We start from the raw sequence: 26355 nt of genomic DNA, 5'->3' as shown, positions 1-26355 counted from the left end.
ATGCACAGATTGAGACATCACTCAGAGTGCCTTCTTTGGTCTTTGAAAACAAAGGATAAACTACAATACTATCTCTAGTGACTGGTCATCCAGACTCTACTTAGAGACCTGCAGTGATGGGGGTATGATAGGGGGGTGGGAATCACTCTATCTCCAAGGCAGTCCATTCACCTTCATGATAATACTTTCCTTCCATTGAGCTTAAGTCAACATTTCTGCAACATCCATCCATCGTTCTTAATTCATTCCTCTTCCAAATAAATACCTGGAAAGAACTCTTATCAATTACTTTTATTCCAGGCAAAGCAGTCATAGTTTCTTCATTTACTCTCAAAAACATGGATTTAAGACCCTCGATGTTACAGTTGTCCTCTTTTGGATATATACCTGCTTGTTATTATTTTCCCCCAAAGTGACATCTATAACTAAACACAGGACTCTAGATAAAGTCTGAACAGAGCCTAGGACAGTGGGACTATGGAAGCTTCTCCTCTCTTAGTGTAATCCGAGATCACTTCCTTGGCTTCCATGCTATATTTCTGACACTTGAGTTTGCAGTCTCTTAAAACCCCATTATCTTTTCCCCCTGTGAAATGTTGTTTAGCCAAACGTCCCCTATTTTGTAGTTGTAAAGTTAATTTATTTGAACCTTGTGTAGTGCATTCATCCCTATTTGGCCCATTGTTCTGAGCCATCAAGCTCATTTTGAATCCTGATTGGCATAAACCATATTATGTATCTCTTCCAGCTCCTTCATTTATAGGTTTCGTAATGATACCACAAATGCTTTAAATCAAGTCATTGAATTGTAAAGCAGCATAAGGCTAAAGACAGATCATGTGAGACCTCTTTTCAGTGAATATTCTTTAGTATGTAGTTATTGAACTCATTGAATTCTATCAGTTCTCAGTTTACCTAATTGTACTCTAATCCAAATCTCTGTATTTTGTGCATGAGGGTAGTATATGAGGCTTTGCTATCCAAAGCATTCTTGGCATAGAATAACTCCATCCACAAATGAAATATAGTTAGTCTGATAAGTACTATTCTTGGTAAAGCCATCTTAATGATCACCACTTTCTTTTCTTGATGCTCACAAAACGTCCTTTTAATTATAACATACATTATAATTATATAAGTTTATATATATATAATAAATAAATAATAAAAATTAAAAAAATAATAAATGATTATATATATTTATATAAATATAATTATAATATATATGTATATGTGTGCATGTGTGTGTGTGTATCACTTACCTTCAGTCTTAGAACAGCTACTAAGTATTGGTTCCAAGGCAGAAGACTACTAAGGGCTAGGCAGTTGGGGTTAGGTGACTTGTCCAGGGTCATACAGCTAGGAAGTATCTGAACTCAAATCCTCTCAACTCCAGATGTGGTACTTTATCCACAGTGCCAACTATCTGCCCCACCCCCCCTCCACTTGCCTATAGGCTTGCAAACCAAATTCTTTTATTTTTGGAAAATCTAGAGGATGTATGCCCATCTTTGCACCTCTTTTCCAACTCTCCATGATTCAATATTTATTAAGTGACTAGTACGTATAAGCACTGTGTTTGCATCCTGTGAATATAAAGATAAAAGATAAAGCAGCTCCTTATATTCTACTCATGTTTTGACATAGAAATGTAAATAAAGAAAATTTTAGGATTAAGAGAGGGCTAACAACTGGGTGGGAAGAGATTAATCAAGGAGGGTTTCATATTGAAGGTTGCATTTGATCTGAACTAAGGATGCTCAAGAGTCAAGGTGTGGAGGGAGTGCATTCCAGGCATGATACACTGATTATGCAAAGGTTGGTGAAATGCTGAACTTGGGGAACAGTTAATAGAGCAATTTGACATGGAATGTGGAGTATGTGGAAGGGAGTCCTGGAACAACAACAGTCACAAATATATGTGGAAAGGAGCCAGATAGACAGGAGCCAGACTGTATGGGGGGACATACTAATACAAATTTCTTATCTGGAGGCTAGAAAAAAAAGAGAGGCTATTAAAAAAAAGCTCCATTATTTTCCTCTTTTTCTTCCTTGGCGTGTGTATATGTACACACATGTATGTATAAACATATATGTATTTATATACACATATATACCTTACACATACAAATCTATATAGGACAGGGCAAGGAACAAGTAATCCATAGCTAGCTCGGAACCTGGAGGGGGAAAAAATCCCTAATAAAATTTCTAAATTATAAAATAAAGCTCAACTTTAATTCATTATATAAATCACATAAGCCTCCAAATCAAGGAGGGAGTATAGATAAAAACTCAATTCTATAAGCATTTTTTGCTTCTTTCTTTTAAATGTTAGGAATATGGAGTAAAAATTTTCCCTGACCAACTTCTTCCTTAAGCAAGCTTTTTGCTTCTCTTTCAGTTTTTACATGACACTAAAAATTATGCCATCTCACCTTTCCTGTGATCCTCACATCACTGGGGCATAGGGGAGAAGGAGAAGGTGTACGATTTACTTTTTTATCGTCAGTTCATCTTTTCATGTAACATCAGCTTTCCTGAACAGAACATTCCTGGTAGTGGCTGGGACATTTCTGAGATAACACAGAAAGGGGGTGGGGGGGCACATTTTCCAGCTTATAATGAGGCTCTCCATCCCTTTTCAGACTAATTGGAAACATGCATTATCTGCAAGGCCAGTGCAGTCCAGTGTCCAGTTTTATGATACATTAAAGACTTTGGGTAATCTAAATAATGACCTAATTTTATGGAACTTCCCAATTTATCTTTGTCCCTTGGGAACTTGCCTTTGGTGAAGTCCCAGACTGACCCTTGTCTTGGACTGAATAATACACCTTAAAGTAGCCAATGATCTCAGCCTAGAGAGAATTAGTAGATATAATTCAAAACTTAAGTACCCTTTTGTCTGAGAAGTTTCTCCATTGTATCAAGGCCTCTGGCAAGTGGTCCAGTTTCTGGGTGGAATTCTCCTTCCCTTGTCTCCATTGTAAGCCAATCAATTGTCCTTCCTTTCCTTTATTTCCCCAAAGGTATATTAGACCGTGACTTCTTCAACTCATTGGAAAATCTCCTTACAAGGTGTGATATCGAAATAACTTTAAAAGACTGATATATATTAATTTAAGGTCACTAAGGAATTCAGCTATGTAATTGCTAAATGAAAACTCAAGTCAGCTGTCAACCTTTTATGGTGTTTTAATTACAAACAGGAGGAAGAAAAGCATGAGAGAGAGAGAGAGAGAGAGAGAGAGAGAGAGAGAGAGAGAGAGAGAGAGAGAGAGAGAGAGAGAGAGAGAGAGAGAGAGAGAGAGAGAATGGGGAGAGAAGGGAATAGGGCTTAAATACCCACTCTGCTCAGGCTGAGCCAAAGTGGGCCCAAGGCCCTGGATAGCCAAGGCAAGGAAAGAGATCAGTCCCTATCACTCACGTGACCAAAATGGAGAAAACAGTCTGTGGGCTCCTCCAACTCCAAGCACCAGTTACAACCCTCTCTCTCTCCTGACAGGAAGTCACGAGAACTCCAGAGGCTGTTCTCTACCTCACTTCCTGTGTCTCACATGTGCCAATTGTGGCTCTAGTTTGACCTAGGACCGCCCAGAGGTCTGTCCTTTTTGCACATGTCTGTTGAAGGTCATATTCTCAAATAATTAAATCTTGAGTTTTGCTGCAGCCCTTCCTAATCTTGTTACCCTGAGTAGGGTGGAGATTGTAGTTTCCAAGACCTGATTCTGTTATTCCAAGTATCTCTATTGTTATTGATCAGCAAATAGCTAAATCCCATCTTCTAAAGAATGGTCTGAATGGGGTGGAGTAGTTTTGAAATTCACAAAGGTACATTTTCCCAGAGACAGTGTTCCCAGAGTCTCAGAGTTAATCTCTGTATGGTATTTTGTACATGACTGTGTGGAGGCTGTAAAGGTAAAAATTATGGTTGGACAATAATTTTATGAAATTATATGGTCGTCAATATTTATTATATCTTGAGTCAGAAATGTATTTATAAGTATTTGTAAATAGAAAGGAAAAAATAAAGAAGAGAAATGAGAGGAAGATAGAGAAGTTATCTATCCTATCAACCTAAATGTTTTGCCCTGGGTCTGCTTAATCCAGACAGAGATTAATTAGCTCTCAACCAGTAAGGCTGGTGGTGAGTAACCACATGACCTCTTCCAAGATGGAAGCTAGTCTCTTAGGAAACTAGGAAGGGAGTCAGCCTTTCATTCACCCAATGAAGTAGTCCAGGAGTCAGAGTCGAAATTGAAGCCAAGCTCCAAGCCCACAATCCAAGTCACGGTCTCCAGCAAAACTCCCTCGAAGACTCTCCCTAGTTAGAAGACTATCTACAGAAGACAATTTCTTCAGACAATCTCCAAGACCATCTGTTCTGAGGGAGTTTGGACTTGCTTTTATGGTGACTTCTTGTCTCCTCCCTTCTTCACAGGGACCAATCACAGTTTCCAAATTGTCTAGTGTCTGTGGGATCGACTTCTCACCTTCTGAAGGTCAATTTCTCATCAGTAATGTTCATAGTTTCCTGGTTGAACAGTTTCTAGGGGGTATGAACTCTTATGTGAACTCTTATAAGAATTCACAAATTTCTGACTGATTGCCTTAAAAAAGGGTGGAGCTCTCCAAGTATCTTACTGGCTTCTCACCTAGCACTATGTAGGGTATTCAATCTTTTGTTGATTCAATTTAAAAGGTAGACAAAGGAGAGTTAATCCTGTCTTCAGTCTACTGAGGTACTAAGTAGGGGTACTTAAGTTAATGTTAACCAAAGTGTTAACTACCACTAGGCAAAGAGAATAAAGGATTCCCTTTTTAGGAGTGTAAATAGAATAGACAAAGAAAACAGAATTCCCTTTCACAAGGCCATTAGAGCATTGTCTCCCTTGTCCGGAATAAAGACTTTTCTTTCTAACTATTTTGGTGGTTCCATGTTTTTCAAAGTTGACAGATAACCAGAGATATTTAGGTGTGACATTACACTGTAGAGTTCCATATAGAATGTTCTGTGGATAGATCTTTGCTATTTTGAATTCTTTAAAAGTCCTCATCATGGATGTGTCAACTTGAAATCTGGACACCTCAAGTTTGCCCTTGTCCCCTCAGAATTCACCCCTGGGGGGAAGTCCCAGACTTAACCCATTTTAGACAACAATAGACCTTAAAGTACTTGATGATCTCAGTTTAGGTGGGACTAGTAGATATAATCAAATGTTAAGTACCCTTCTTGTTTTAGTAGTTTCTCCCATTGTATCAAAGTCCTCTCCCAGGTAGCCCAGGCTGGCTGGACCTTTCCCTTTTGTATCCACTGTAAGGCATCAGCCTCTCCCTGATAATCCTGTCTTGCATTTCTCATTCCCTTGTAGCTGTGGTAAAGCCAATCAATCATACTTCCCTGTCCTTAGTTCCCCAAATGGTGTATAAGTTCCCCAAATTCTATTGTTCTTTGGAGACTCTTCTAGCATGTTGGTCCCCTTAAGTGATACTGTCCGCAGAGCCCCAGGGTTTTGACTCTGTGTAGTTTTTAGCACTTGGCTCTGATAGCCGCAGATTATTGGACCTATTTCTTTCCTGATTAAAGACTTAGTTTTATCTGACAACTTTAGTCGTTTTGTGTTTTTCCAAGTTGACAGATGCCAATAAATGGTACTGGAGCAGTTTTTACTGAATCTAAGCATTTGTAGGTTTCCTGCCTATACTTGCCTCATCTAAACTCACAAGGAATCTAAGCGAACTCCTAAGATGTTCAAGGAGGGCTTAACTCTCACATCGTCTACATCAAGAGTTCTTAACCGTTTTAATGCTCTCATGAACCTCGTTAGATGTCTGGTCTTGCCTGTTTGTGGACTTCTCAGAATTATGTCTTTAGTTGCATAAAGCAGAACACACAGAATTACAAAGGACACCAAAGGGACGTGGACATAGAAATGTAATTTTTTCTCCCATCCACAGATGGATTAAAATCCATCCATGGAGCTCAGATTAAGAATTCTTGATCTATTATCTTGAGAAATTTCATTTGACGCCAGAACATGAAGACAAGTAACATACCAGAGGAGCCTTTCTAAATTACTGTTTATTTGCAGGAGAAAAACATATGATTTGTCACTTGTTTATATGGATATAGGATGTTGGGCTTTGGTTTTTAAAAGATTGTTACATTGGGTATTGAGTGATAATACATGCAAAACCCAGTGAAACTGCTTGTTGGCTCTGGGATGGGGGAGAGAAAGAACATGAATCATGTAATCATGGTAAAATACTTTAAAATAAATTAATTAATTAACTAAAAAATAAAACAAAAATAAATGACTTTATATATTCTTATCTAAATTATTGTATATTTCTGTTTATAGGTAAGAAAGCCTCAAATTTCAGTCAAGTCAGATCTACTTGGCTCTCTTATTTTCCACTGTTTTCATTTCTAATTGGCTCCTCTGCAGAAGAGATCAGAATAACCCGTCGCTTCCTCTGTCTGCCCTCTTCACACACTCTTGTTGGGATGACCTTTGGCCTGTTGATACGAAGGGAGTGTTTAAAGGATAGAGTGGGAAAGGATGCTAGGTTCTCACACAATTTTTGCTTTTTTTCTCTTTTTATCAAAGAGCCAACCCCTGGGAAACAAGGTGGAAATGGAGATTGTGAGCATGTTGGAACAAAATTCAACTCTTTTAAAATTTGGATATCACTTTACACAGCAAGGCCCCCGGCTTCGGGCTTCTAATGCCATGATGAATAATAATGATCTTGGTAAGTTCACCAGCCCTGTGCAATATTTTGAAATACTGGGAAAAGATGACTCCAAGTTTAAAGAACAAACATAAATTTCCCTTTGCATCTAGAAAGAAATGAGGAAATGAGGACAGCTGGGTGGTTCAGTAGATTGAGGGCCAGATCTAGAGATGGGAGGTCCTGGGTTCAAATCTGACCTCAGACACTTCCCAGCTGTGTGACCCTGGGCAAGTCACTTGATCCCCATTGCCTAGCCTTTACCACTCTTCTACCTTGGAACTAGTACACGGTATTAATTCTGAGATGGAAGATACATGTTTAAAAAAAAAAAGGAGGAATTGAGAAAAAGTAATACCAGTAAAAACAGTTTCTTCCAATTCTAGAATTACGTTTCTTTAAGGGCACTTTCTGTGGTTAATTCCTGTGTTAAGAGAAGAGGTTTATCAAATAGGCTCCCCCAGTTCAACCTACATCCTGAGAGAATACAGTTTATACTGCCTTCATGAAGTTACCCTAAATATCTTCGCCTACCATGGACTTTTCCTTTGATGAATTCTAGGAGCACCTTTAATCTGATAGAGGGTTTATTATTTTATCCAACCATTTAGATTTCAGGCTCCTTAATGGAAATTAAAATTTAAGTCTTCTATTTCTTTTTAATCATCCCTAGCACCCACCAGAGTGCTAGTCACAGGATAAACAAGAACTATTTTTTGAATCAACCTGAATTAACTTTCCGGTGGAATCATTCAAGCATTTCCCTCTCTGAAGGTTGAAAAGCATCTTGATTTATGGGGTGAGAGGATATAGAGCCCTTATATACAAAGCATTTTGTATCAGACATCCAGGGGCTGGCCAGTGTGGCTATATTGGAACCATAGACATGGCAGGGGGCTAAGAGCTAATTTGGGGCATCTGGGTGATACAATGGATAGAACACTAGACCTGGAGTTAGGACGATTCATCTTGAATGCAAAATTGACCTCAGACACTTACTAGCTGGTTGACCCTGGACAAGTCACTTAATCCTGTTTGCCTCAATTTCCTCATCTGTAAAATGAGTTGGAGAAGGAAATGGCAAACCATTCCAATATCTTTGCCAACAAAACCCCAAAGGGGGTCTTGAAGAGTAAGAGATGATTGAAACACCTGAATTACAAAAAAGTGTTAATTTAGGCCAAATCCCTCATTTTTATAGACAAAAAACTAAAGGCCCAGGGAGTTTAATGATAATTTCTGCTCTGGTCTTCTGGACCACAGAGGTCTTAACCTTTATATGTGTGTTATGGACTCTTTTGGCAGTCCGGTAAAGCCTATTTATAGACCTTTGCTCATAATAATGTTTTTATGGACTTAAAATAACAAAAAAAAACAATTATGCTAATATAAAAATATGATTTTTTTTTCCATCCAAGTTTACAGAACCCCTGAAATCCTTCCATGGACCTTCTGGGTTTCTGCTTTGGTTCTATGGATGCCAGGTTAAGAATCCCTACTTTAAATGGCAGAAAATAAAAAGAGCCCATACTTAGTACTTAGTACATACTTAGTACCTATCTGGCCAGCTAGATGGCACAATGGATTGAGTGTTGGTCCTGGAATCAGGAAGAGTTGAAATCTGGCCTCAGACACCTACTAACTGGTAACTGTAAGCAAATCATTTAACCCTGTTTGCCTCAGTTTCCTCATCTGTAAAATGAGGTAAAGAAGGAAATGCCAAACTACTCCAGTATCTTTGCTAAAAAATATCCAAATGGAGTCACAAAGTATCTGAAACAACTGAATAACAACAAAAATGAGCACTTTATAGGTTGCAGAGTGCTTTTTCTCATAACAACACTATGAGGTATTTGGACCAGGTTTTATCATTCTCACCGACAGATAAAGAAACCTAGGACTTAATTATTTTTTCTGCTATGTTTTGTGGAACTTTTCTTTGAGAAAAATCACAGTGCTACCATATTCAGAATCTCGGTGGCAAATAACTAAATTGGGAGCTTAACTGAGCGAATCCTCTGCCCCTTATCTCTGGTCACCTCTCATGAGGTTTAGTGGGAAGAAGTAGGTGGCCATGGAACAATACTACTTTCTATCCTATACTTGTTATCAGTATTGATTGCCTTAAAATGGGTGCCTTTTTTGAGTTACTAATTTAAAATCTGGTGACATTTAAAAAAAAGAATCCTTTTGACTATTTTGGGGGCTTCAATCTCTTCAATATAGATACCATAACTGAATTAGACTACTCTAATTTACTAATAGACTACTCATTTACAAGGAGACTTGTATGGCAGAGAATTTCTAGTGTGGTGCAGAATGGATAGAGAGCTGGTCTTGGACATAGTATAATCTGGGTTCAAGTCCTGCCTCAGATATATAATTGTATGACCTCAGTACTTTATGCAACTCTCATTCTAAGGCTTTATGGTGCAGAGAAGATGCCAAGGAGAACTGGTAGAGGGAAATGTTATCTGGGAGTTTCTTCTGCCAATGAAATTGCAGGCTCAGGTCCTGTTCCCTATAAGGACATTTGTTGTTTTTCAGTTGTTTCAGTCATATCTGACTCTTTGTGACTCCCTTTGGGATTTTCTTGGCAAAGATGCTGGCGTGGTTTGCTATTTCCTTTTCCTGTTCATTTTTCAGATGAAGAAACTGAGGCAAACAATTGACTTATCCAAGGTTACACAGATAGGAAGTGTCTGATAGCCATTTTTTAGATGTTTTATCTTTATTTTGTTTTAATAAATTTCCACCAAAGTTTTCCAAAGTTATATGATTCATGTTTCCCTCCATTCTTCCCTCACTCCTTACCAGAGCTGACAAGCAATCCAATCTGGGTTATACATACATATACATATATAAATATATATATATATATGTATATAGACTGTATGACACTCTATTTATTTTTATCTTTAAATATTTTCCCCATGGTTACATAATTCTTCTTGTCTCCCTCCTCTCTTCCCTCCCTACTCCCAGAGTTGGCAATCAATTCCACTGGATTATACATATATATTATCACTCAAATGGGTTATTCATATGTTGATAGAAAATTTGAACTCAGATCTTCCTGTCTTTAGGATGGGCACTTTGTACACTATGGTACCATCTCGTTGCCCCAGCCAGCTATGAACAAAGCACTTGAACCTCCTTTAACAGTGACTTGCTAAAGTTACTTGTAGGTATTGCTAATCCCATTTATAGATAAGAAAATGGCGGCTTGGAGAAATGAATCAACTTACCCATGGTCATAGCTAGTAGGTGTTAGAACTAGAATTTGAACTCAGGGCTTCCTGACTTCAGATCGGGCACACTACCGCATCTAACCCAGCTGAGAGAAGAAATGATCAAAATCAAGATTTTAACGTTTGCCTTGGCATTATCACCAGTCTGTTTAGAAGCTTTTTCTTGGACCTGAGGTAAAAGCTACTGCCCTAAGGAGACTTTTGACTATATTAGGTGCTTTGAGGAGAATTAGATCCTGTGAATAAAAACCATCTGTGTGTCTTGAAAACTTTCAGAAGTGGCAAATATAGCCAGAGTTTGTTGACTGGTCTGTGGGTTAAACCCGTCATCTTGCCAGGTCAGCTCTGCATAGTAATGTGTGTGGAGGAGGCGAAAGCTTTGAATCTCAGTAAAACTGCTCTGATCCCATGATTACTCCCTAGCAGGACTCCATGCAGGAGAAACTATTCCCAGCCATTCTGAAAATGCAGAGGCACTGAAGGAAGGGCAAGAAATTCATTAGTCTTAAAGCACTGATTGATTAAGCAGATAACTCTCTTTCCAATGGGGAGCTACATGGTACAGTGGATAGAGTACTAGTCCTGAAATCAGCAAGGCTCGTCTTCCTTAGTTCAAATCCAGCCTCAGACATTTACTAGCTGTGTGACCCTGGGCAAGTCACTTTATCCTGTTTGCCTCAGTTTCCTCATCTGTAAAATGAGCTGGAGAAGGAAATGGCAGATTAAAACCCCTAGCGAGGTCGTGAACGACACTAAGTCTACCCATCACTTTATGCTAGGTGCTATCAGGGAATCTGAAGATATAGAAAAATGTGGGGGGAGGCATGACAAGTACAAAAAAGAGTCAATATCAGAGGGTTACAGATGGCAAAGATCATTGTAAAGTGAAAGAATATCAGTACAAGATGAAATCAGTTAAGGAAGATTTTTTGAAGAACGTAAGACTTTAGGACATAAAAGAAGAGGGATTGACAGAGAAGAAATCAAAAGGCATTTCAGGTGGGGGGAAGTGCTTGAACAAAAACAGAGGGAAAAGGTATTTATTTGAAAAGAAAAGTAAAGAGATTAGTCTAATTGGATTGGAAAGGACATCATTGTTGTCTTCTTCTTCATCATCATCATCATCATCATCATCATCATCATGGAGGAAGAGAAAGGACAAGTGAGGAATTAAAATCCAAAATTCAAAGGAACTTCAGAGGTTATCCAGCCTGACCTCCTCATCCTAACAATAAGGAAACAGAGGCCAGGAGAGTTTGAGAGACTTGTTCCAGGGCACACAGGGAGTGAGTAATAGAGCTGGGTCTCAAACTAAGTCCTCTGATCCTAGATCATGGAAGAAGAGTTGGCAAGAACCACAGTAGTCATCTACTCCAACCTCTAAATGGACCTGGGGTAGCTAGGTGATGCAGGAAGACAGGAGTTCAAATCTGGCCTCAGACACTTCCTAGCTGTATGACCCTGGGCATCCTACTCACTTAGACCTGCCTGCCTCAGTTTCTTCATCTGAAAAATGAACTGGAGAAGGAAATGGCAAACTGCCCCAGTATCTCTGCCAAGAATAACTGAAACAACCAAAAATGCCTGAACAATAGCATAAATGGAAGGAGTCTTTATCAGACCAACAAATGCTTGTAGAGGGAGAAACTACTACCTTCCATTACATATCGGAATAGATCTCCTTCTTTAGAGTTTGGGTTAGGGTTAAAGATAATTATTAGATTATATATGTATAACTCAGTGGAATTGTTTGTCAGCTCAGGGAGGGGGGAGAGAAGAGGGGAGGGAGAGAACATGAATCATATTCTAAATATTCTAAACAAATTAATTGAATTAATTCATTAAAATACTCTAAATTAATTAACTTTTTAAAAAGATAATTATTAGGAAGTGTGAGCTCTAATGGTTGGGAAGTTTTTTCTCCCCCAAACTTGTTTTTTTTTCAGGTTCTACCCATTGCTCCTGACTCTTGGGTCAAAGAGAAAAAGGCTAATCCCTTTTCCACATGACAACTCTTCAAATACTAGAAATCAGCTATCATGTTCCCATCAAGTCTTCTCTTTTCCAGGCTAACCAAAGAATTTGCAAAGGCAAAGGCTTGCTTTTTTTTTTTTTCTATAATTTAATATCATGCTTGGTTCCTTCAACCAAATCTCCTGTGACAAGAAGTCAAGGCCTTTCACCATCCTGTTACCCTCCTCTGATGCTCTCTGGTTTATCACTGTCCTTAAATTGGGGGACCTGGAACTAAAGAGCCGTGCCTAGAGCACTGGCCTTGGACTGGGGGAGCCCCGAATTCAGACCTTGTTAACCTTGTAGCTCTGGGCAAGTCATAAACCTTTGCCTCGTTTCTCTTAACTATAAAAGGGGGCTGATGATAAATAATAGCACCCACTTCCCAGGATCAAATTGAGATGCTGTGAGGTTGTGAGGATCAAATGACATAAGATTTGAAAAGGTACCTGGCCCGCAGGAAGCACTCAATAACTAATCATTACTAATTACACAAACAATAAATTCTTATTTCCTTTTTTTGCAAAACTACAATAAAATCTAGGCAAACTATATTCACAATATTGCCCATATCTACTAGAAGTAATAATAACAAAAGGAAATGACGTTAGTCTTGTTTGATTTGTTTTTGATGAAGTCATTAGAATTTTTTGTAATCACAATTTCTCATTCTAGTTCTTCACCAACCATCTCTTAAAAAAAATTAAAATTAAAAACTATACCTTCTGTCTTAGAATTGATATTGAGTATTGGTTCCAAGGCAGAAGAGCAGTTTGGACTGGGCAGTTGGGGTTAAGTGACTTGCTAGGAAGTGTCTGAGGTCACATTTGAACTCAGGATATCTCATCTCCAGGTCTGGCTCTCTATCCACTGAGCCACCTAAGCTGAGGCTTCTCACCAACAATCTTTTTAATTATCTGCTCTAGAATTTTTCCAAGGATCTCAAAGGCCACATTTAAGGGGTGGTTCTCTTCTCTCTTTTTTTTTTTAAATTGAGACATTTCTCCTTTCCCAAAGTTGTAGTCTCTCTCTCTCTCTCTTTCTCTCCCTGTCTTTCTCTCTCCCTCCATCTCCCTCGTTTTTCTCTCTCCCTCCCTCTCCTCCTCTCTCTCCCTCCCTCTCTCCCCTCCTCTCTCCCTCTCCCTCACTCTCTCTCTGTCTCTCTCCCTCCATCTCTCTTTCTCTCCCTCTTTCTCTCTCCCTCCCTCCCTCTTTTATCTCTCCCCCTCCCTCTCCTCTCTCTCTCTTTCTCTCCCTGTCTTTCTCTCTTTCTCCATCTCCCTCTTTTTTCTCTCTCCCTCCCTCTCCTCCTCTCTCTCTCTCCCTCTTTCCTCCTCTCTCCCTCTCCCTCTCTCTCTGTCTCTTTCTCTTTCCCTCCCTCTCCTCTCTCTCTCTCTCTCTCTCCCCCCCCCCCCCTCTCTCTCTCTCTCTCACACACACACACACACACACACACACAGAATACACATTTTGTTGTCTTTACTTTCCCCCCACAACCCTCCAGGCTCAGCTTTCTTGGGGTCTTTAGCCTTGTAGAGGAAGAACATAGATGATAACGCGTCACTCACTCACCTGTAGCAGAAATGCAACTAGTACACACTCTATGGGAGTCACTTTCCCTGCTCTTAATACTAGTGAAAAATTTCAGCCTCAATTGTGTGTGTTTTTAACTTTATGGATATGCCAGTCTTAAACTCATCCACCTCCCCTTAGCCTTGTACAAGCTGCTTATCTATTTCCCAGCAGCCCAGTCTAGTGATTTGCTTCACTCTCTAAATTTTGGGCATTTGGGTAAGGGCAGTTGAGGTCATGAACTTGACTAATGGCTCTTTTTCTTGGATTTTGTAATTTCCTCCACTTGCCTTGCCTTGCATCGCCTTCCCCTTTTCCTTCTAGACCCTTGCTTCAGGTTCTATGCCCTAGTCCCTTGGTCCTCCTTTCTTCCTCCTTCATTCTTTTGTATCCTACTCAAAAGTCCCTGGTCCTGCTTCTTTCAGCCTAGAACACTGGCCAGAACTGGGCCTGGGTATTACTTACTAAATTTCCCTCAATTTTCCAAAAATTTTTTCTCCCCAAATTCAATCTCTAACCTATTTCTTTTTTTTTGTTTGTTTGCTTTTATTTTTTATTTTATTTTTTTTTAATTTTATAGTATTTTATTTGATCATTTCTCTAACCTATTTCTTTAGTCCAAGCTCTTATTAGTCACCGTCTCTCACTTCTTCTGCTCCGTCTCCTGTAGAAGTTAGAGGTAGAAGACTGAGACTAAATGAGTGTTCTTTACACTATATTATAATAGTCAAAGTGGCAGCTCAAGAGGGGGGGATTATTCTTGTTCAATTGTTTCCAGTTGTGTTTGAATCTTCATGACCTCATTTGGGGTTTTCTTGGCAAAGATACTGGAGTGGTTTGCCTTTTATTTCTCCAGCTCGATTTACAGGTGAGGAAACTGAGGTAAGCAGGGTGAAATGACTTGCCTAAGGTCATCGAGCTGGATTTAAACCAAGGAAGATGAGTCTTCCTGACTGCAGGCCAAGCACTCTATACAATGTAGCTGCCCAGGAAGGGGACTAACATCTCGAAAATGTGGTTGGAGATTATCCCAGGGAAATATGCCCAGCCCCATATTATGGTTTTTTCATGTTTAATTGAGAAAACAAAAATTGATTAGAGTTCAATTCAGATTAGGTGTCAGGTGATAGGGGAACCCTGAAGATTTGTCAGGGGCAGCTGGGTGGCTTAGTGAATAGAGAACCAGCCCTGAGGATGGGAAATCTCAAGGTTCAAATCTGCCCTCAGATACTTCCTAGCTGTGTGACCCTGGGCAAGTCACTTAACCCCCATTGCCTAGCCCTTACTGCTCTTCTGCCTTGGAACTACAAAGTATTACTTCTAATATGGAAGGTAAGGGTTTTTAAAAAAATAAAGATTTGTCCCATCTACTAAATTACTATAAAAACCTTTTTTTTTTAATAATAGGGGAAAATTCTAAGTCTGGTAGTCTATAAATCTCTTCCTTCAAAAGTAAAATTTTACTAGAAAATATTCCCTCTGCTTTCATGATGAAAACTTATATTAGATGTAAATAAATACTGGTTTAAAGAAAGGGAAATGTACTTGAACCATATCATGGTACTATTACCCTGATGGTAATGAAGATCACTAATCTAAAGAAGTCACCATCTAATTTTTTTTTAACCCTTACCTTTCATCTAAGAATCAATGCTGTTCTAAGGAGAAGAGCAGTAAGAGCTAGGCAATGGGGGTAAGTGACTTACCCAAACACAGCTAGGAAGTGTCTGATGCCAGATTTGAACCTGTCTCTAGGCTTAGCTCTCAATTCACTCACCTACCTGCCTCTCAGACTCCATTTTCAATTTGCATTTAAATTATTTTTCCCTGTCTCTGTCTCTCCCTCTCCCTTTCTGCTCTGTCTCTCTCTCTCTCTCTTCCTTCCTTCCTTCCTTCCTTCTTTCCTTCCTTCCTTCCTTCCTTCCTTCCTTCCTTCCTTCCTTCCTTCCTTCCTTCCTTCCTTCCTTCCTTCCTCCCTCCCTCTCTCTCTTTTTCTTCTTTCTTTCTTTCTTTCTTTCTTTCTTTCTTTCTTTCTTTCTTTCTTTCTTTCTTTCTTTCTTTCTTTCTTTCTTTCTTTCTTTCTTTCTTTCTTTCTTTCTTTCTTTCTTTCTCTCCATCTCCCCTTCTTTTCCTCTCCTTCCTATTTCTCCCCTTCCTTTCCCCTCCATTCTTCTTTTTCTCCCCTTTCCCTTTCTTCCTTTTCTCCCTCCTCTTCCCCTCCCCAAGCTGGGGAGACAAAGTGAGGTGTGCATTTCCCCCTCACAAAGGACATCTCCCTTGGGAGACATGGCATCATCGAGCAGAACTACTAGTAAAATGATCACTGAAGCATTTCAGCCTTGAAAAGCTGCTGTTCTCAGAGGAAGGATTTGGAGCACTGCAGAGTATCATCATCCCTCTTAGCACGTCTTCTTTTCTTTTAATCTTTTCATTGACCTCAAAGATTGAGCCCAAGAGTTTGTTCCCCAAATGCAGTCACGCTTTTAACTGTTCTGTGTGCTAGGTTCGACGGGGAGCACCGAGGCACTCTCCTGAGTAGTGATGCTTCAGCTGCCTCTTGTGTTCTAAGTATTTATAGCTACATTAACTAGGTTCCTCATTCCCTACAAATCTATCAGCAGAGACCTCCTTCCTAAAAATAAATAAATACAAGGTCAGAGCTACAAGTCCGAAAACTGTATTTTTATGGAAAGGTAAAGTAATAAATTGAAGGTTGAGAAACATCCTTTTCTAAGATGGTCATGAGTTCCCTCCAAAGGATATGAAGAATGCCTAGAGATGGCATCTTGCTCACAACCCCGTGAAGCCATTCCTATCCTTCTATGATCTCTAAAAAGTGGGGGAGTGGAGCATAAAAGATATGAGTCATCGGAATGCATTACCGAGATAAAGTGTTGACATTTCTGCTGAAGTATTCTAAGAAAAGGGAAGCCAAATCTCTTTTTCTTTCTCTCTTTCTGGGGTGGCATAAAAACCAAGTGATGGTCTGAGGCAGGGACGTGAATGTAAGATTCTTGGGCTTTCTAGGAAAGACAGTTCTTCGATCCCCATCATCTCATTCCCATCCCCAGACTCTTTAGTCTCCAAAAGGGGGAGAATTTCAAGTGAAACATGATAAAAATTTACAGCTTGAGCTGCATATAGAAGAGTGTTTTGATGTCAAAATTTACAAGTGGGAGCGTTACATTACCTAATGGAAATTGCTGATGTGCAATTCCTTGCTTCATCTGCAACTGTTGGAATATGTTATTCGGCACTCGTGAGATTTCTTTAAACCAGTTTTAAGCTGCATTAACTGAAGAGGCAGCAAGATTGAGTGTCATACTTTTGTGCTGGTTGGACCACATCTGAACTGTGGTGGTCAGTTCTAGGCATCACATGTCAGGGAGAGTGTTGACAAACTGGACTGTAATCCAGAAGGAGAATACAGGCATTGCAGGAAGGGCTTGATCAGTATACCAGAGAGGAATATTCACTTTGGAACAGAGAAGACTTAGCTGGGGAGGTAATAGTTGTCTTCAAATATTGGAAAAATTGACAGGTGAACAAGTGATTACATTTTTGTTGCTTGGCTTCAGAAGGCAAAACTTCAACTAGTATCTTGAAGTTGCAGAAATAAGTTTTTTTTTTTAATGGGGAAAAATGTTTTTTTCTTAAATAATCAGTTTTCCAAAAGTTGAATGGTTTTTTTAAAGCATTTTGCAAATTTAATGATGCTACTTATTATTTTATTTTTTAATGGATTACTTTGGAAAGAAATTAGTTCCCCATCACTGAGGACATTCAAATATAGGCTGGATGGTCACTTGTCCAGAATGTTGCAGAAGGGGTGGTTTACTGTTCAGGTCTGGGTTGGACTGGATGACTTCTAAGGTTCTATGATTCCATCGAATAATCAGTCTGGAAGACTTTCTTACTAGACTTCATATAAAATAGGTATTTCAAAAGATTTGTAATTTCATAGATGTTGGTGTTCTCTGTTTAATCACTTCATATTTTAGGAGATGGTTTTTAAGAGCTGTGCCAATTGTTTGACGAATCTATCAACAGCTGGCCAATCATTACGTGACAGGGTCCATTCCTAGACCTTTCCACTTTCCTAGTACCTGTCCAACCTTGATTTACTGGGATGGTCTTTGAGAGATCAGAGCTCTCTCCACGGCACAAAGTGACAATCTTTATTATCTATTTTCTAGTTATGCATCCAACTTAGAAACCATCCAGGAGTTTCCTTAAGATGACACCTTGTTTTCTTGCTTTACCTCAGTTAAATATTTGAATACGTGCCCTGATTTAGGAGTTCCTTGTTTCCCTCTAGTATAAAGCATATTGAAAAATTCACTTTTATGATTCCTTATTAACAAAGTCCTCTGGGTCCAATTTAATTTTCTTTGTGTGTGTGTGTGAATCTGTCAGTGAATCTGACAGATCCACTGAACTCCAGAAATGACAGTATTTCAGTTGCTGTTTCCATCCTTGCCTTTAAGAGTTTAGGCTTAATAGCAGAGTCCAGATGTGAAGAATAACTTTATTAGGCATCTGATATAGCTCATTTCAATTTCTCCGATTACTAGTATCCTATCTATATATATCAAGATGGAAGAAAAAGTGACCGTTCCCTTACAGAGCCAGTGAAAAAATAACGTACACTAGTTCTAGCCAAGATCTCTATGGGTCTCCTTTCCCCCCATCCCCTCATAGAACAGGGGCAGGTGGTCCAACGTTCTATATACTCTCTATTTGACTGATTATGTCATTAGAGGTAAGCAGAAACAGAATTTCCACCTTCTCTGGTTTCTAGGCGATTCTTTCAGGTGAATGTGTGGCAACTGAAAGAAGGTCTCTTGCTGGGAGAAGAGCATCAGCTCATGAAAACAGGAATGGACTAAATATTCTGTTGCAGACCTTTCAGTTGGCTACAAAGACCAAACGAGGGATAGGTCAAAATTCTGAACCTCATGCTCTCATTTTCCTAAAAAAAAAAAGGAAAAAACAAATAACAAAAAAGGAACCCAACCAGGTCTGAAGCTAGGGAAGGTGGAGACTAAAACAACAATCTATAAAAGCTATTACTGGAGTCTGTCTCACAGGATTCTCAACCTTGATACAACCTAGAATTGGTCATTTTAAAAGAAAGATCTAATTGCATATTTTTCAAAAAATTTTGTTTGAAGTTATTTTACTTGGGGTAAAACCCAGAACAGGTCCATGAAATGAGAACCTCTTGATACGGTAGTCTTCAGGATCAGAACTTGTGGCTTTGCACTGCGTGGATAAAGATTTCTCTTGATTACCCTCATTATCATTGAACTTTTCATTAGGCTCTCAGCCAAACGTATTGGCATTCCGGTCTGCCCCGCTGCCACATAGACGAGGGCTACCACTGTTTACACCTTCATGCCTTTGCCTTAAATACGTTTTAAGCACTGAGCAGCAGCGGTCTCATTCGGTTTTTGTTGCAGCTCGTAGGAATCGATCTGGTGGCCTCTCAGCTCTGGAACTGGAAGATGTCTAAGTAAAGCTAGATTTTTTCCCCCGTTTGGCAATAGCTTACAACCTCTGCGACACAGGCGGTGCCTTCCGCTGCCACCTATCCATCCTACACAGATCTGTGTATATTCCCTTTCTCCTGCAGCTTTATCTTCCTGCTCCTCGCTCATCCGCAGACACTGGGGTACTTAAGTATACTTTATCTAATCAGGTCTATTACAGCCATTCCATGAGCTTATGTCTTGGTTCTGCACTCTTCTGGCTACTGTCTTCCTAGTTATGGCATTTATCTCCTTTAAATAACACGAACAACGAGATGATGTTTATTGTTATAGAAATTGTGAAGTTACACAGTATGGAGGAATAGACGATGTGGCTTAATCTTTGTTCTGAAAACCATTTGGAGTGTATGTATATACATACATTGTATTTTTACATGTATATGTAAATGCACATAGAATATAAATGGCAAGATTTCGGAAACTTTATGGTTTTGACCATAGTACGGTCCTGGCCTGGCATCTAATAAAAATTTCTTTATATGGACTACAGTAAAGAGATATTCAAAGTCAACTATTTTAGAAGCTTTACTAGGTTGGGGAGAAATAGGAAAGCAGGCCATGTCATCCGCCGTCTGTTCCCACATTGGGGGCTCTAACACGTGGGCTGTTTACACACATCTGCTGAGGAGTCACTTGTGACCGGAGCTCCGCTTCACAAGTGCTCCTCCACCCGAGACGATTAGTCCACTGAGCACCGTTTAAAAAAAGAAAGAAAACCCGTGGACCTTTTTGTAAAAGAAAGTACTCTTTGCTTGTCAGGGCTAAATGATTAGTTGTTGTATGAAAGCGCAGGGATTCCTCTGGCTTTTTCTGATCTAATTTCTTTTCCTTTCCAGTGAGAAAGAGAAGGCTGGCTGACTTGACTGGGCCCATTATTCCCAAGTGCCGAAGTGGCGTGTAGTCTGCAGAGCTGGAGACTTTGTGCTGTATGGGAGAACCTATAGAAAAAAAACAAAACACCTGCACAGTGTATTTTTGTGGTTCAGTTCTGTATTGCATCTTTATGCACTAAATGTTTTTAAATTAACTAGTGGTTGTAGTTGAAGATTTTACAAAATGTGGTTAATGTGAAGTTTTCTTTAGTTGTAGAAATTCAAGATGGTTATTTTGTAAAAACCTGATTTCATGAAAGAGTACATAATAGTACCAAAGCGACTTAACCCCACAAATTATGTTTATATTTTTTCCTGGGTGGTGTTTGGGGTACATTTAGATTGTATTATGCATGAACAAACAGCAAACTGTCCCACATGATTTTAGAAGCATTATAAAATACTTTATTTTAAAACTTGATCTCAGATAGTTAGCAAATATAACAGTTTGATAGTCATTGTTATGATTCTCTTTAATTTCAAGAATTTAATTTCAGAATTGCACTGGAGCTGAAGAGCTCAAAAATATGGAGTTTCTAATTCCTATAGAAAGGCAGGAGCAATAAGGCCACAGATTCTTAACAGCAGTCACAGTTATTGAAAAACACAAAACAAAGGGGTTTTTCGAGTATTTGAAAATGATTTTTAAAAACTAGATTATAAGGTTCAGTTTTCAATCTGCCCTTTTCTTTCCCAACCCCATTTTCCCTTTAATTTTTCTTTGATAAAAATAACTTCTATGTATTTAGTCATGAACATTTTAAGTTAGAAAGTATTTTTTCTCCTTTATTAAATGTCAGTTTTATGAGAAGAGATGAAAATCTGTAGTCAAATAAAATACTATTTTAAAATATTCTTTATAGTATGTAACACTGAAGGCTAGATGGACTAACAAAAAGTAGAATTATATAACCAGGAGAACCTAGGGATAAACTTATCCATTGATTCGAGATGTTGGGAAATCTTATAGATGAACCATCTATCCTATCTTTTACCTAAATAATGCCCACTTGATGTGATTCTAGGTATAAAAGTAACATTTTTGAAGGCAAAACCATCCTTCAGGTCTAGATGGATAAAAAATTGAAAATGGAAAGAATCTGGCCAAACTAGACAGGATGTGGGCTATCCAAGAACAACATTTCTGAATATCTGGTTTTGTCACACTGTGCATCTCTAGGGATCAAGCAAAAAGGATTCTTAAATCTCTTAGTACCATCTGATAGAAATAATGTAAAGCCCAAAAGACCTTGTGCCTTTTAATATGCCATAGTGCCAACTAAACTAATTTTTACTGCCTTTGGGAAGATTTACAATTTGTGATTTAGTAACTCTTAAGAACATGCCAAAAAGGCTGAAGAATTCAGTATGGCTTATAGAGTTCTGAGAACAAAGAGGAGTTATTTTTGTTTCAGTGGCCTTTGAAGAATTGTGTACATACACACACACACACACACACACAGAGTAATTTAACTATACAAGGTCTTAATAGATGGAGCCAGAGTATTAGCATTATGGGAAGAATATACATTTAGTCTCAAAATTGACCCAGAAACAGCACCATTCTGTAGGAAATCGTTGAAGCCATCCTGGATCACTGTAAGCTACAATGTAACATTAAATCAGTTGGTCGTCTTACTGTTTCTGTGTTGTGGAGAACTCTGTCTATGAAAAAAAATCTTCGCAAGTGTCTTTTGGAACAAATCTGAGCAAAAGAATGTCCAGCCAAGCCGCTACTTCTCAACAAACTCCCTAAAAATGCAAGCTGTGTTTCTATACACTGCAAAGGTTTCTTGAGCTCTTGAACAGTTCACGGAACACTCGACACCAGAACTGACATTGGGCAAGGACTACAGTTAACAGTATCCCACCATCAGTCATCCCTATCTCCACTTGATTAGGGTCTATCATATCTTCCTCATAGCTCGAAGAATGCCAAAGCAGGAAAAGATTCCTAGAGATTTAGTCTAACCTCCTCATTTTACAGAAGAAGAAATCAAGGCCCAGGAAAGGGAAATGAATTGCCCCAGATTGTACAGCTAATAAATGGCAAAAAAATGGAATCTGAATCCTAGTTTCTGAGACCCCAGGTCTAGTGGCTTTTGAAAGATATCAGCTGAACCATCAAAGTATTAGCTGCTACTCGTGCTTTCGGATTTAATGGAATGACAAGGCCTGCAAATTGACTTGAAAGCTAAGCCACAGAGAAGACACTTGTATTATTCTTTACGTTCTAGGCTGTGCGTTGGGCCCTCATTATGACTTCCTGGGTGGATGGGGAATAGCAGAAAAGATCTGATCTATGTTTTTTTCCCTTCCATAGGAAGGGGCAGAGGTCACAGAAAGAACACTGGCTGAGGATTCAGAAGTCCTAAGGTGCTGCCATTAATTTACTGTGTAACCCTGGGCAAACCCCTGACCAACCTTGTGTGCCTCAGTTTTCCCACTACAGAATGAGGATAAAAACAAATGCCCTACATTCCTCAGGTTGGTTTTGAGGCTCCGAAGAGACATGAAAAGGCTTTGAAAAGTGTATACCACCATGGAAATACAAACTATTTCTATTAATAGCAAGCATATATTTAGTTGCTTTGTTGACAAGTGAGAAGTACCTCTGGGCCAATGAATCTTATTTCTATTAAGATTCTGAACTTATGCATAAGGTTTCTCTAACTCTAGTCAGAGACAGTGGTCGTTTTGATTAAAATATAGGCACATTTCACTTTCAGATAATCCCTTAACATACAAAAATCACACACAAAACAGATATGCTTGGAGGGTGATTTTAACATTACAGAGTGACTCTTTGCTTTACTAAATAATTCATTGTAGTTTGTTTAAGTAAGAAGCTGCCCTATTGCATTAAAACAAAAATTCCATTAACACAAATTTGGCTCATATATTTTTAGTATAGGAGTTCGCTGTTTTTGAGGGGTTTAGCTATTATCCCAATAGCTGCTTTTACTTCAGGCCTGGTTCTTTCTCCTCTTCGGCACTCCCTACCCCATCCTTCCATCTATCACCTTCCATGTTGGTAACTCGTAGTTTCTTCCTGTGGCATTCAAAGTGGAAACACAAATAGGGTGAGTCCCTACCCCTAACTTTAAAACACCTTACTCATGCCTGCAACTCTGACGCATGAAGTGACTACAACAAGGAGGAGTAAGGATGCGTCATCTCTGACTCCCTTTTCCTGCCATGTCCTGAAGACGGCCACCTCTGAGGGTTTAATGACATCGTTGGCTGTTTCTCTGCTTTAAATATCCTCATCCTGCTTTGGAGGAGTCATCTGCTACTATGGTTTAGGGGCAGGCACTGCCCTAGTGTTGCTCCTGCTTTCTTCTTCAAGCTTCCAGTCTTTGGGCTCACCGGTGGGTCAAATAAAGGCCAAGCACCTTCTGTGACAGATAGCTGCGGTCTAATTCTACTGTAAGGCCTCCTTTAAGTGCCCAAAGGGACTAGAACAGATACATAAAGATATGTAAAGTAAATGTATCAATAATGAAAACTAGAGTTATTAAAATAAAATAATGTTCTCACTAATTTAAGCAATAAGTCTTCCATGTGTGATTATGAATGTATTACTCTCTGGACTCATTTTCATCTGTGGAATTCTGATAATTGGCACAAAAAGATTGCTCCATAGTAAGCAAGAACACTTCGCTACTTTTACAGGTTAACAAGAGTAGAAAATGCCAGCTTGGTTCTACTCCTTCAACTTGCTGAATATTTTTAAATTTTGTACTGGCCTTTTTAACAAGACTGGCTGGTTATGCCCTGCTACCTACTACAAACTGGGTGGCCTTTCATTATTAAAACGACTAAATGATATCCCTAAGTATATTTCTCATCTCAGTCCTTGAAAAGTGGCCATTGTGTTTTTTGCTGGAGGCATTGAGCTCCAAATGGTTAATTCTTTCTGTTATCTACTATTAATTCATTTAGTGTCAACTAGGAATATTCAATGGTTTGAGATTCTAAGATGATATTTAACTAAGTTAATTCAAATTATTTATCTTTATGAGATTTAAAATTACTGCAACAAAGCTAACAGGATAGAAATTAATCCCACAGAGTTTTGCTTACACATAAAAAAGATTTAGTCAAAACAGGCAATTTTTCTGCTGTGGTAGAACAGGTCACATTTCTTTTGTTACCCACAGATTTCCAAAACTCACAATAATAAATAAGTTAGAAATTATCAATTGATGATGATTTTGCAAGTGCATTTCAATAGCCACTAAAGTTTATATAAGACATATTCCTGAAAACATTATGAAATCATGTAAATCAAATCTTATATGCCCAATGCTATCCACTCATTAAGAGTAGCATAGACTAAGAGTTGCTGAGGAGAAACACAGAACGACTGTGAACCCAAGAAAGGGACAAATCCCATACTCAAATGCTAATGCTAGTGATTTGAACACTGTCTTATTTTTCAGGCAGAAAAAATAGCCAGGCCAAACTCTCAGCTTAGGAAATGCTCAGGCTGGAGAGATTACCCAGTAAACGGCAATCGGAGGAATACGCTCTGCATGGTGAGAGAACTAGACCCCTTCTCCCTCATCTCATGCTACGGTTATTCCACCGTGACTTTTGACCTTGAGATGTTTCTTTTAAAACAGAAGATGTCTGGGACCTTATGATGTTGGAAGAAAAAAAATGACCAAGAGGAATGGAAGCAGTGAAGACAGCAACAACAGCAGGATGGGTGTATGTGTGTGTAGAAAGATGGATCTCTATCTTACCTTCTCTCTTTTCTAGCAAGCTATCAGTTTAGCAATGATCTAATGCATAAAGCCAAAGTTGATGTACTTAGTAACTGAATATTCTCAAAGTGGTTGTTTGAGACCCCAAACTGCAAACAAAAGCAACAAAATATTAAGTCTTAGGCCCTCAAATACATACTGATGTACTTGCAGGATGTTCTCACAGCTCAAATTTGAAAGACCAAAAATAGCAACTGTACAAGTCTAAAACTGTCCTAGACCTCGATGTATTGACTTTGCTATAATTTAAAGACAGTAATAATAGAGGTCATTGGCATATTGTGTGCTTTCAGTTTTATGGCCAAAGCTATTGCAGGATTGTTAAAGACACAGTTCTGATACACTTCATCTCAAAGTGGCCAAGTGATGACGTCACTGTTTCCACGCAGTCATTTCAGCCCTTTCTGCTTCCAAATGGTCTGATAAGAACTTACCCTAACTATATCAGCATCACTCTCTCATTCCCACGAGTCTTAAATTCAACTCAAAAGACGTGATATAGTAGTCAAGTTGGACACAACTCTATTGTTGGGGAGCACTGATAGCACCATCACTCTATGATCATCGTCATGATCTTCTCTTAGAGGTAGGACGATAGCCCTGACCCTCATAATTGACATTATGAACCCTAAAAGGAAAATGTTGCTGATGAGCTTAACATAAGCAATGGCATAATTGCACTAAAGTTGGTAGCTTGCCTATTTACACCATCCAGTTAGTCTTGATTATTGTGAAAGTTCAATTGGTATACGGGGCCTTTTAAGTGTACAATCACATTCTTCTTTAAAACTGTTCTGAGCAGGACTTGCTAGCTTGACTCCTTTATTCTGACAAGTGAGACAACATGCTGTAAGTCCTTTCTCTTGGCATTCTGAACAGGACAAGACGAGTTGGCAGCAATGTAAGGTGGAACACAGTTTATACTGATCCCACTGAGCTCCGCAATACGTACATTCTGAGGAGGGGAAAAAAGCAGGTGTTACACGCCACATAAACAAAGTGGTACCCTTTTGTCTCTCTCAAAAACGACACAAAATACAACCTAACAAATGGACTTTATATCCACCAAATGCTGAAGTCTCTCATCTTTTAACAAAAACCTTCTATTTTCTGGGTTTTGTCTTTTTGCTTCCAGAATTCTATGCTTTCCCCGTGTTCTATGGTTTTTACAATAAAAAAGATAAAGGTCTTAGCTCACTTTTATATCCAGATTTTTAAAATGAGTATATTATATGTTTACTACCATTTTCTTGCAACTTTTAGTCTAAATCTTTAATTATTTCATTTTAGATCTTATCACTCCACGAATACTTTATTATCCCCCTACAGCAACCAAGAACCATTTCCTAAGTTGATGACCTACATTTGGGTCTTAACTTTCTGATTCTCTCATCTCCCTTTCCCACTGATAATAAATTAGCCTTTTCTTCTTGTTAATTTTTTTATATCAGTCAATTAACATTTATTAAGTATCAACTATATACCAGGCATTGTGCTAAGTGCCAGGAATGCAAAAAGGGGCAAAAGCCAGTCTTTGCCCTCAATAAACTTATGATCTAATGGCGGAGACAACAAGCAAAAGATA

At 38.8% G+C, this 26355-nt stretch overlaps 2 protein-coding genes across 6 annotated transcripts in view; one reads left to right on the top strand and one right to left on the bottom strand.

The window, feature by feature from the left end:
- Positions 1-21641, top strand: part of TMOD1 (tropomodulin 1) — a 123687-nt gene extending 102046 nt beyond the window's left edge. Inside the window, exons 9-10 of one of the 2 annotated variants that reach the window (XM_056806681.1) lie at positions 6615-6759; positions 19963-21641. In XM_056806681.1, the coding sequence (XP_056662659.1) occupies positions 6615-6759; positions 19963-20027 (210 nt within the window). In that variant the 3' untranslated portion in view covers positions 20028-21641. The remainder of the gene's footprint in view (positions 1-6614; positions 6760-19962) is intronic. The other variant, XM_056806682.1, reaches the window with a different exon arrangement.
- Positions 20381-26355, bottom strand: part of TSTD2 (thiosulfate sulfurtransferase like domain containing 2) — a 37685-nt gene continuing 31710 nt past the window's right edge. For all 4 annotated transcript variants that reach the window (XM_056806679.1, XM_007498030.3, XM_001372527.4 and 1 more), the window contains one exon: positions 20381-25725. In XM_056806679.1, coding sequence (XP_056662657.1) covers positions 25496-25725 — 230 coding nt within the window. In that variant the 3' untranslated portion in view covers positions 20381-25495. The remainder of the gene's footprint in view (positions 25726-26355) is intronic.

The sequence above is a fragment of the Monodelphis domestica genome, chromosome 7 (genome assembly GCF_027887165.1).
Source record: "Monodelphis domestica isolate mMonDom1 chromosome 7, mMonDom1.pri, whole genome shotgun sequence".
Lineage (NCBI taxonomy): Eukaryota > Metazoa > Chordata > Mammalia > Didelphimorphia > Didelphidae > Monodelphis > Monodelphis domestica.
The sequence above is the reverse complement of the archived record's forward strand: the minus strand, read 5'-3'. Positions and strand labels throughout refer to the sequence as shown.